Genomic DNA, 12,739 nt, shown 5'->3' with positions numbered 1-12,739 from the left:
GTCCCACATTGGAAAATTACAAGTTTTGTTTTGGGTTTTTTAATAGGAGCTTATTTACACTCCTTAGATAAAGAGAGGAGAGTATGCAACACAATGATGCGCTTTAGAGGTGCACTTTGCTCGCTGATGGGATCAACGGCCACGATTTGATTAGGTGTGATCAAGAGGCACAAATCAATCACTTGTGATTGTTCAAAGAGCCTTTTTCTGCAATGTTTTTGAACCGTCGTTGACCCAAACGATCAGACCTTTTGGCCCAAAAACCATTCAAGCAACCGGTTCTGTTTCACACCTAACCCGCTCTTGGGTCAAAAACCATTAACTTCGTCAGAAAACCACTGACCCAAGCGGCCGAACCGTCGACTCGTTTGACTCGGATAGCGGTTCACAATATAAAGTTGTAGAGAGGAGAACTCAAATCTGAGATCCAGCCTAAGACACGAACTTAGATCTGGGATATAACACAAAGAGAAGAAGAAGAAGAAGACTACAGATGTTTTAAAGAAATCGATCTCAGATCTGAGATCCAAGAACTCAGATCTCAGACCTACATTTGTTGCCACTGCCTCGTCATCGTCGTCGCCGCTATCGTCGCCAGTGAGCATCAAATCCTCCTCCTCCTCTTCCTTCTTTTTTCGTCCTTCTCTCCTTCCTTCTTCTTCTTTCTTTTTTTTTTCTTTCTCAACCTTTGACTTTCTCAGCCGACACCTCTTTTTTTCTTTCTCCTCTCTCAAATCCGAAATCTCATATAAATTTGCCCTAATATGCAAACCGTTCGAACCGTTCGAACCGTTCGACCTGGACGGTTGAACCGCTAACCCGGAAACCAGTAGCTAGAACGGTTCCATTTCTGGGTCGGTTTTTAAAACCTTGCTTTTCTGAACCAACACCTTCATGACTCTTCAGAGATTATTTAAGGGGAACGAATTTGCTTGTAACCCAATAGCAAACTCAGTGAAACTGAGTGGGGGCAACACTTCAGAGCTTCTCCTCCAAGGCCCAGTGGCCCCATTTCCCAACAGGAACAATGATGTAAATATTGACAATGTATCCAAACAACAAAAAAAATAAAATTCGAAAAAACAATGGTTCCTTTTTGCATCGATCATTGAACTAGAACCTCCTACATCAATGGTATAAAAATGTATTTAGACCTAAAAAAAATGTAGTGTTACCATTAAATACTAACAATGTTAACAATGTCATTGTGACATGCCACTTTATAACTCGTTGGTTCACGTTTGAATTATGTTGCAGCAATTTCTATAGAATGCACCATGGATTTTGTTATGAGTTTTTTTTTTTTCTTTTCAAACTGAAATTAAAAAAAAAAAAGAGTTTTTGAATTTTTGGTTTCAAAACATGTTTTTGTTTTAAATAATATAATATATATCGTAATCTTTTATTAATCATACAAATATCTGTGCTCTAATGATTATTTGTCTTTTAAATCCATCATTTTGATGGTTGCAAAAACATGGATTTTTTTTTTCAACAGAACCAACTTATTTTTATTTTCAAAACAAAAACATAGTTGATGAACAATTCTTTTGCTGATGTGACAATTTTAAAAACAAATGAAAACAAAAAAACATTCATGTATCATAACACCCCACAATGTGAATGACTTTGTTTTCTAATACATAAATTATTGCTACATCAGAAAAAAAATGTATTATTTTTGTTTTAAAAAACAAAACCATTAACACCCCCTAAAATGCCATCCGTGGCATGGTGTTTTTCTATATGACGTTGGAAATCATGATATGCGCCCATAACTACTTATTTATGTAATAGTCCCATACGTAAACTCTTGCTAATGATTATCCATTCTACTTATTTCTCCAATAATCCCACACGTAAGCATTTCCTCAGTGCACATTAATTATGTACGTGAACATAATAATGCAAAGAGAACCTCAATTAACTTGGACAATCTCTTTCTCTCTCCATGATCAAAGAAAACCCTGTTTATTGATTTTTATCTTTATATATAGATAGAGGGTAGTGTTTTCTGTCCTTTTCATCCTCCAGCGAAGACTCAAACCACCCTTTGAGGTTCCGGATAAATTCTAAAGCTTGTATGCCTTTTATCCTAATCTCTTGATCATGTCAATTAGGATGTGTTTTGTTGCAGTACAAATTACATTTGCAATGGTGTAAATGAAATGACTTTCACTTTCGGATTTGATTTTATCTTCTTTATGAGAAGTGAAATATGAAGTAAAATGAAATGACTTTCACTTCTAATGAAAGAGAATGGAGAAGTAGGAGGACCATCTATCTAGGAGTAAAGTAGGATATAAATGATGCAATCCCCATTTTAAATATGATAAAGAATTGAAGAAGAAAGAAGATGGTGCAAATTTTGCATCAGATTTTGGGATGTAAAATTTGCACTGTCAGTGAGTGCAAAAGAAACAAAAGTACAATTTTTGTATCACATTGGAAAGCAAATTATAATTACAAACAAATAAAAACAAAACTAATCTGAGTAGAAATTGCGTATCTAGTCAAGACTGCAACCAAACGCAGTCTTATGGTTATTTGACAGAACATGGTGAAGAGTCTCTATAATACCCTTAGGGGCTGCCAATAACATATAAAGCCTCCGATTATACATCTTGTCAAACAATAAGCTCAACACCTCCTTATTAACAAGGAATTTTGGATTTTTGAGCTTCTTCAAATGTGATTTCATTGTTCATTCCAGCTATTGTTGTTAGCCTGAGTACGGACTTGCAGAATTATAACCATTACAGCACAAATTTTGGAGTCATAATCACAACCAGATCCTGTGAGAACGATTGGTTCTAAATTCATGGATGTAAAAACACGATTTTTTTATTTTTTTGAATTTTGATACCCATTGATTGATCATGCATATGACAACCATTTTCATCCATTGATTCATCATGTCTTACAAATCTATATTATATAAAATAGATACTTGCCCTAGTGTTGGTGCAGATCATAAAAGCTAAAATAAAAATATCGCAATGTATAAGGTTTAGACTACTTTGAACAAATGCATAGCACATGCCCTTAAACTAATAAAATAAAAAATATCATGTGTTGGCACTTGCAAATAAGCTACTAATAAGCATGTATGTGCTTTGCATGTTACAATTCTAAATAATGATAATGATAGTAATAATGTATCTAAAAATTTTTATAAATATGTATTTTTTATTTTTCTGTTTTTATATTTTATATTTTATAATTCGTTGCAGATTGCAAAATCCAAATTTGATTACATAAATACTTCATCCAAATATGTAATAATTAGATCAAATTGTGAAGTTTCAAGTATCATTGATAGGTTACCTGTTTCGCTAAATTCTTCTTTTTGTAATGTCTATCTTTTTTTTTTGTAGTAGTAGTAGTAGTAGTTTAATTTACAATTTAAACCTCACAATTAAATAGGAACTAAATTCAAAAATGAGTATTTTAGACAAATGAAAGTTTCACAATCATATTGATATTGTTAATAGTAGTGAATATAGAATTATAGATGTATTCAATTTTTTCTATAATTTTTGTATTTCTTCTATGTGTAAAAATGATTATAATATGTCACACTACTTACTTTTTGTTTAATATGATAATTATATAATATTATACATGTGCCTGAATTTTTTTGCAAAATTTATGTATTTTTATATTTTTATATTTTTATTATTTATTTATGATATTAAATGTTAACACATTTGGTCCAAAAGTTGAACTATTGATCTTTGTCAAACAATAAAATAATTTCATTTTTATGGTCAGTTCTAAATTATGTATTTAATTTTCATTATCGATAAAAATAATTCTTGTTTACTAACTTATTTTGTTTAATTTTATTGACAAAAATATCATAAATGTGCCTAGTTATTTTTACATTTTTGTAGTTTTCTATATTTATTTTTATTTTAAAATTTTCTTTACCTAATTATGACTTCATAGGTTGATCAATTTGATTTGGGCAGTTGAATTGTTTAGCCACCACTTGGATAAAGAATGATTTTGTTTTTTAATCAGTTTTAAAATATATGGGTTTATATTGTTAAAAATATTGGCATTGATCTAATTAATAAAATTTATTTATGAAAAACAACTTAAATGTAGGATTTAATAAGATAAAATGAGAGTTAATACCTTAAGCATAGGAGTTAATGAGGTGGAAAGTAATAATTGATGTTACATTTTTAACCGTTATAATTAGAGATGGACTAAATAGACAAATTTGGGCAATTTAGTATCCGTTAAAACTATAATAAAATGACTTTTATACTCTTTTTCAAACAAAGAAATAGAAGATAATTTTAGTCTAAAACTTCCACTCTACAAATCATTGGTGTACTACACACACAAGACCCTATTAGCAAGGTTAGTGGTACCAAGGATGCAAGTAAGGGCCCATTGGCATTCACGTATTCTTCTTGAGAGTTTGAACCTGATAGCACCTCCTTAAAAGAAGGGATGTCAAATGATCACTTAACTATTAGATCATTGGCATTTTGGCAACTTAATTTGGGAAAGCGTTAGTAAAATGCCTAAAAAGGAGAAGTTAGGGCTTCTATTGGTTGCTTACTACTAAAGGTAGCGGATGGGTTTGTCAAAATTCAATTCTGTTAAAAAGTGTTCATATATATATATGAACACACCAATGTTTACACATGGGCCCATGTGAGACCCACACCTAATGCATATGTAACATTGGTGCATTCACTTGTGATAGGCTGACCGAAGCTAACCAAATATGATTTGCATGATTTTGTCTCCATACAATCTGTACCTGATGAAGGGTGATTTGGCTCAACTTAGTAAAAAGGGGACACGTGGACACAACCTGACTAAGATGATAAATCAACCTGACATGCTTAGTCCACAACAGATTGAGCTTGGATATTCAACCACCTCGGGACAAGGTCACCCCGGGACGAGATCACCTCGGTACAAGATCGCAACAGGATCACCTCGACCCCAAGGCACTTCGGTATTCAATCCAGTTCCGAACTAAAAAGCATCAGTTCGGGGATACCGACTCAGACCACCACGTGATGATCCCGAAAAACCCCCCAACGGATTCCGAATCTCACGGGATCACGCAATGTAACGGCAAGTCGTATCTCCTCCCTGCCCGGTTCGGGAGGAATTGATAAGCCTTATCAATTTGTAACATTATCCTCCAATTAAAGCGGAAATGGATCCCATCATGACGAAGATCCCGAAACCGATCCGCAAAACCCGCAAGGATTCAATTATATAAAGGCTCCAACCCCGAGGGCACAAGGTACGTGTGATTTCTCTACTCTCTAGCTCTCTACATTGTCAAAACGATTTCAGCTCGCAACAGCTCACTAACTTAAGCATCGAAGCGACCTCATCGGACTAACCACCCCGAATTCTCATTTTATTTTGCAGATTTACCTATCTCGCCGTACGACTGAAAGCTAGATCATCCTCCAACAGGAAGCAGTCAAATCATGCTACATCAATACCCATTGGCACACCTTAATATTCATATTTTCACTTCACCCATATTATGTCTCACCAACTTTCTTAGATCATCTTTTCACCTCATTTCATGTTTTGTTTTTACCGAGCCTTTTAAGTCATCTTCTTTATTCTTAGTATTTTGACTCAACCAGTGGAATCCACACCTCGGGTCTCTGATGTTCATTTATGATTACAGATAACCCTTGTTGAAAATACCGGCAACAATAGATCTAAATCTGATGAATAAGATCCGATTTGAAGTAATGAATCAAATTCATCAGGATTCGATTCAATCCGACCTTTTTTGCAAACCTAACGTTGGCAATGAGTTGAAATATGCTACTTGAAAGGCTGTGTGTAACTAATTACCAATGAATATGTTAGTGTTCTATATTCATAACACTTGTATGGACGTGGATATCATGTGTATGGAATACTAACATATTAATCACTCCTAATTCATTAACATTCTAGATATCCTACCCACACGATACGATACTACCTTCATGAATTGATAACATATCCTCATAAATTAATCACTCGTGTGGTATTGTATGGGTGGGGATGTGGGAAGAGTTTGTGGAGGAGATTTGAACCAAGTCTTAGGTGCAGAAGATCCGGAGTGGTCAACAATCTGTCGAGTGTCGACCAGCTAAACGGTTAAGTGCGCGTGGGAAATGGCGGTAGTGCCCATTAGTCCGTAAGGCTATGTTTGGTTTGAAAAAAAAAAGATAGGAAAAATAGGGAAATACATACAAACTTTGTAAAGATTTCTTTACTTTTTCCGTGAGCAAACACAACCTAAGGATAACCTACCCTTCGAGTCTGCGTCTGCGTCTGCATCTGCATCTCGTACTGAAACTGCTGGTAAAGAATCAGCTGAATGCAGACACGTTGCGCGTCCAGCTGGTTTTGACTGCGACAAGCACCTGAAGGCGAAGTCCCATCATCGATTTCACAACCCCCAGAAAGAAAGGATGGTCACAGGGTCAGGGTCAGGGTCAGGGTTTTTGGTCCACACTCCATAGTCGGGAAAATTCCAACTCTGCATCTCCTTCCGTACATTTCGCACAACAATGTGGGGTCGCTGTCGGCTACGACAAGGGTGCCATCCGATCTGGATGTCCGGAGATCCTCACGGATGCTACGAGCGAGCTGGACTGCACTGCCACCTTAGCGGGTCCCACCCTAAATGCATGTGACGCATGAGAGGTGCCGGTACGACCACCTGACCGAAATCGGATTTGGTCCTCCGCTCACACCGCTCGCAGTCTTTTATAGCGTTCTATCGGAAACATCTCTCCGTAAAGAAAAGCATACAAAATATTCCCAAAGCACGGTTTTAAAAGGCTGTGCGAACGGTGTAAATACTGTCTTGTGGAGCACTGAAACCGATCTCTGATCTGACCTATTAGTACTACTAATTTCGCTGTTAACCCTAATAAAAAAATTAATGAAATACAACCGTCAACCTCCCTTTACATTTCAAATAATAAAGTATAAAAACATTCTCCTTCCATTAATTTAAGTAGATAAAAAGTGCTAAATTATAAAGTTAGCTTTATATCTCACTTAGTCATAAAAAATAATAATAAAAGCACCGAAATGCCATTGAGAAAAATAAAAATAGGCAGGTTTGGTGAGAGAGAAGGAAGAGGAGAGAAAGGGGTTTGTTGGAAAAAATTCCTTTGTTTTTTGTTTCATTAATATTTAATATTTGTGTGTGTGTGTGTTTTATTTATTTTTTCGGTCAAATGAGTGCCAATTATCCCTGGAGAAAATTGAAATCTTATTATACTCAAAGGCATGACATCAATGTTTTTCGGTTAATATTTTAATCAAACTAAGGAAAGGGATATTTTATAATTATAAGGGAGGTTAGTTTGGAGATATAAAAGTTCAGGGGAGGTTAAAGCAGTTGTGATAATTTTTTAGATAAAAGTTCAGGGTTATCGCATCAGCTTGTTGCGATAATCATTTGCCAAGTAAGGTCTTTCTGTGAAGCCACGTGGAAATTGAGGCTGTTATTTGCGAGTTTACATCTCTTATGGTGCCCATGATTCAACGGATGCTTCAAGTTGTCAGAGTTCCACATTTTCAATTCAGAATTTCTATAAAAGAAAGGTGCCTTTTTCGTTGTAAGAGATATTCTTTTAGATAGAATTCTCCCACATGAGGAGTCGAGGACGAGGCTGATGTGGCCAACCACATGGAGTTCTTCTGGGTGAAGATCTACTGCCTGTTACGTGCCGCCGTTAATGAGCCTGGTTACTTCTGCGATTATCTCTATCACCAAACACATTTAAACTTGTTAATATTTCCAAACACATCTTGATTATCTCTCTCTCTCTCTCTCTGGGTTTTATCTTTCTTACTGAATTACGTTTCAATGAGCATGATAATCAATATTTCTAAGCAAAAGTCTTGTCATTTAATCATTTTCTTGATTAACCTCTGTTTCTTAACCCCTTTGAAAACACTTGTCGTCTATGTGCTATGAGTTGAGAGGAACTTTAATTTGGTGGCTTTCAACTCGGCTGTCGAGCAGGCACGTAAACTAAAAACAATTGTCCGTATTCACATTTCTTGTAACAACTTAGCTGGAAGATCCCATCTCTATCTTCCCTGATTTTGGTTTGGATGACTTAAACAATGCAAAGAATTGATCTTCTGTCGTTATTAGTCTCTATACTTGAGCTATATTAATTTCTAGTTAAATCATATAATTAAAACAGGGGAACTAACTTAAGCATGTTGAACCAATATCAGAGTTTCTAAACCCAACTTGGTATTCTTGGTCAATTGATGTTGGGTATCTGTATCCAACCATCCAACTACAATTCTAGTAAGATTAATAGAGAGAAATAGTCCAAAATTAATCCATTCTTCAACAGAGCCACTCATTGCAAGGAAACAATAATAACAACTTGAGGAAACAGAGAGCCTAAAACAAGTTGATAAGTATCAATGTCTATCAAGAACTAACCAAGTATTTATTCTAAATCTACTCAATTACACCTTTATTAGTTTTAAGAAGGAACTAATAAGCTGGAAATGGGTGCACTAGAAAGCTAAGAGGAATAAGTGGGACCAGAGAAGACAGATGAAGCAAGCCCATGTGCTGCAACCCTTGAGTCTTGAGTGAGGGCTGAGGAGGTGTAAGCAAAACAAAATACTCAAAGCTCGATTCAACGAAACCTGGTTCTTTGGGTCCACAAAGCTATATAGCTAGATAGTGTGTTGGGGGAGGATAGTGGTCATGCCCATGTCATGTAGTAAACAATGTGGTTGACGTAGGTAAGTTATTATATTTGAATATTATCATATATATTTATGTAGGACATTCAATTCCTAGCAAAACATTTGAGTTGGCATAGGTTAACCCAGGTACCCCTCCACAATTTTAGATAACAGCTAGCCTAACACGAATCTTGACACACATAAAAACATTTACTAATTCTCTATCTACTACCCCCTTTTCTAAATTCTATATAAACCCTTCCAACCTCTCTCTCCCTCACCCCACTCAAACCCACAACCATATTCCTTCACTATAGCAACGCCGATACATTCCACAACCAACACAGGCCTAGAGAGAGTTGTTGCATTTGTGTAAGAGATGGATGTGGTTGGAGTCCTGGCTATTCATATCCTTTTTCTCCCCACCCTTGTCTTGTATCTCTACTTGAGGAAGCACAAGAGCAAATCCCAACAAAAAAACAAGCTTCCACCAGGTTCAATGGGATGGCCTTATATTGGAGAGACTCTTCAATTCTACTCTCAGGATCCAAATGTATTCTTTGCTGCTAAGCAGAAAAGGTTTGTATTAATTTTGTATATTGTCACTATTAATTTGTCTCGAGCTTTTTAATTGTGTGCACGAACTGAATTTGACGGTGGTGCATGGTTTTATTGGTGTTTTTTTTTATATATTATATATATATATATATATATATATATATATATATATACATATATACATATATTATATAGGTACGGGGAGATATTCAAGACTCACATACTTGGCTGCCCTTGTGTTATGTTGGCGAGCCCCGAGGCCGCTCGCTTCGTGTTGGTAACTCGAGCTCAATTGTTCAAACCGACGTACCCAGAAAGCAAGGAGCAAATGATCGGTCCATGTGCTCTGTTTTTTCACCAAGGAGACTACCACACTCGCCTCAGAAGGTTGGTTCAGAGCTCGTTGGCTCCGGAGGCCATCCGGAAACTTGTCCCCGACATTGAAGCCATTGCCGTTTCGACGTTGGAGTCATGGTCCGGCGGTGACCTTGTTAACACCTTTCGTGGAATGAAGAAGGTTGGTTTAATTTCTTAGATGTTTTTAACATGAAATGGTTATTAATTAAGCTTTTCTGTAACGCGAAGCTCGTGCTGTCTTATTCCATGTATGATTGATTTCTCAGATGAGTTAATTTCTCTTGGCCTTTTTCTGGTTTTGTCAATGGGCTTTCAATTATGAATCTACCTATTACAGCTCCACTAAATTAATGGTCCTCCTGCTTCATCTTTCGGCAGTTCTCTTTCCACGTCGGTGTACTCGCCGTTTTTGGCAGCTTGGACGCTTATTATAAACAACAGTTAGAGAAGAACTACTCCATACTAGACCAAGGCTATAACTCTTTCTCAACAAACATACCGGGAACTCCATATCGCAAGGCCATCTTGGTAAGTGATGAATCAAAGTACTACTACCATACCACCTTGTAATGTGAGCTGTCCGGGCCAGCTGATTGCGTGCTTTTCTGTATTCCTGTTTGTTGTGCATTACTGCCACAGGCGAGGAAGAGGCTAAATCAGATCCTAAGCGAGATAATTTATCACAAAAAGGAGAAACTAGTGGAGAAGGATCTCTTGGGTTGTCTCATGAACTCCAAAGACGAAAAGGGAAACATCTTGACAGACGATCAAATCGCCGATAACATCATCGGGGTGCTGTTCGCCGCTCAAGACACCACTGCCAGTGTCCTTACTTGGATTCTCAAATACCTCCATGATAACCCAAAACTTCGGAAAGCTGTCAAGGTAACAGCTGTAACAAGCTTCCTTAATTCTCTCCAGATTTCTTTCTCGAGCTTTGATGAGTTACTGCTAATTAATTAAGCAGCCCTGGATCAAATAGTAAATCAGTGTTAATTAATATTCTGTTGCAGGCTGAACACAAGGCAATATTACTCGAATCCAACGATGGAGGAAACCGATCCTTGACATGGGCTCAGACTAGAAATATGCACCTTACTTATAGGGTATGTATATGTATTGTCTCATCATGCCATAACTTGTTAACATTAATTAATCTGAATTTAGTATTGATTCCAGATAGTGAAGCTTAATTAATTAACAGTACTCATTGCTTCTGATACAACCAACTGAACGTCTGTTAATTTTTAACCAGGTTATATTAGAGAGCTTGAGGATGGCAAGCATCATATCGTTCACGTTTAGGGAAGCAGTGGCCGATGTGGAATACAAAGGTAGAAATGCAGAATATATAATATACAAGGAAAATTATATAAGCTAGAGACTTGGGCACTTGCAAGTTTAATTTTCTTTTCCTTTCATAAAACTGACAGATGTTGGGAATTCTGACATGCAGGATATCTCATTCCAAAAGGTTGGAAGGTGATGCCCTTATTCAGAAATATTCATCACAATCCGGAATTCTTTCCTGATACTCAGAATTTTGATCCTTCAAGGTTCGAGGTACGGGTGTTAAAGATTGATTATATTAGTACATTAAGCAAAGCACTAGTACTTAAACATAGAATTCCATCCTTCCACTTTCATGGAAGAGAGAGAATTGATTTTCCTTTCTCCTTTTTTTCCCTTTATTTTCTCCTCCTCCAATGGCTTATGCAGGTTGCACCAATACCCAATACTTTCATGCCATTTGGGAATGGAATTCATGCATGTCCTGGGAATGAGCTTGCCAAGCTGGAGATGCTTATTTTGATCCATCATCTGGTGACAAAGTTCAGGTACGAAACACATATCATAGAGAGGGATGGAATAGTCTCTTTCAGAATAATGCATATATATCAACAGTATACGGCCATGGACCATGGTGTGTCAACAACAGAAGAGGCACGCATATAGGAGCATCATCAAGTAGACTATTCCATCCTAAATGTTTAGCTCAGCAGTCCCGAAACTTAGGGCAACCGGCCAGCAGATCCTCCCAATACTCCAACAAATGGATCATCCTTGTTAATATCATAACTCAAGAGTGTAATCTCATAAAAAGAACATCTGGGAAATGTTAATCCAGATTAGCCAAAGAGATTTATTTAGAAGAAAGAAAAAAAAAAAAACATGGGTTTTTCATGGGTTTTAGTAGAGCCAGATGTTCCTGAAAATGTAGAATAATTTGATAACACCCTTTGTTGGTGTGGATGAATTTGGTTGCAGGTGGGAAGTGGAAGGATCTCAAAGTGGGATTCAGTATGGCCCATTTCCGGTCCCTCAGCATGGACTTCCAGCCAGGTTTTGGAAACAACCCAGAAGCCTAAGACAACGTCCCGGGTGTGCATGATTCAAGTCTGAACTCTGAAGATGCCATTCATAAACCAGCCCTTCTCTCTCTTTTTTTTTTTTGCTTTGTTTTGTTTTTGTTTTAATTTTATGCTGTAACAATATCAACTGTGCTCAGGAAGGGAAGATATATGCCATTTTTCTCACCTTGTTATCTATTCTACTCAGGAGGGGAGAAAAAAGAAATTTCTTTTCACTTTCTTGTCCTCAATTGCTTTTCCTCCACATGTCCAACGCTCTTTTGGTATGTCATAATAATGTTAACGAAAGATGAATGGATGATCATTGTTAAATAGAAAAGAAAAAAAAAAAAAACTTAAAATACCACTAGGATTCGCCTTTTGATTCATTGGCTCTGTTTGGACACGAATGGATTATATACTCCTTTATGATGGCATTACGTCATTGCACTCAAATATTGCTACGTGCACTAGCATGCATGTCCTTCACGTGGAGTTCATCTGCAGTACGTGGCTGGAAAGGCCACCTATTTCGTCAGATTGGCCAGAGATGACAGAAAGAAAGAGGAGCTCCCATTGCTGGAGGGATGTGTGGTTTGTTGATGCCTTTGTGTGGTGGGATCGGTTTCAAAGTACACCACACTTGGTGCTTAGCTATTTCAGTTTCATGGCCCCTAGTAGAACTGGCCATGTATAAATAATAAATGGAAGTGAGAATGGAATTTATCACTCAATGCTTTTCAAAC

The 12,739-nt window shown here is 36.8% G+C and overlaps 1 protein-coding gene across 1 annotated transcript; it reads left to right on the top strand.

Moving 5' to 3' along the window:
- Positions 1-8,997: 8,997 nt before the first annotated feature.
- LOC104601783 (abscisic acid 8'-hydroxylase CYP707A1-like) lies at positions 8,998-12,226 on the top strand. The gene is made up of 9 exons (XM_010265246.2): positions 8,998-9,306; positions 9,481-9,802; positions 10,021-10,170; positions 10,282-10,527; positions 10,656-10,748; positions 10,898-10,976; positions 11,099-11,205; positions 11,362-11,480; positions 11,911-12,226. The coding sequence occupies exons 1-9, from the start codon at positions 9,107-9,109 to the stop codon at positions 12,032-12,034; spliced, it is 1,440 nt and encodes a 479-aa protein (XP_010263548.1). The 5' UTR covers positions 8,998-9,106; the 3' UTR covers positions 12,035-12,226.
- The last annotated feature ends 513 nt before the right edge of the window (positions 12,227-12,739 follow it).

The sequence above is a fragment of the Nelumbo nucifera genome, chromosome 1 (genome assembly GCF_055504915.1).
Source record: "Nelumbo nucifera cultivar China Antique chromosome 1, China Antique-T2T, whole genome shotgun sequence".
In the NCBI taxonomy this organism is placed as follows: Eukaryota; Viridiplantae; Streptophyta; class Magnoliopsida; order Proteales; family Nelumbonaceae; genus Nelumbo; species Nelumbo nucifera.
The sequence above is the reverse complement of the archived record's forward strand: the minus strand, read 5'-3'. Positions and strand labels throughout refer to the sequence as shown.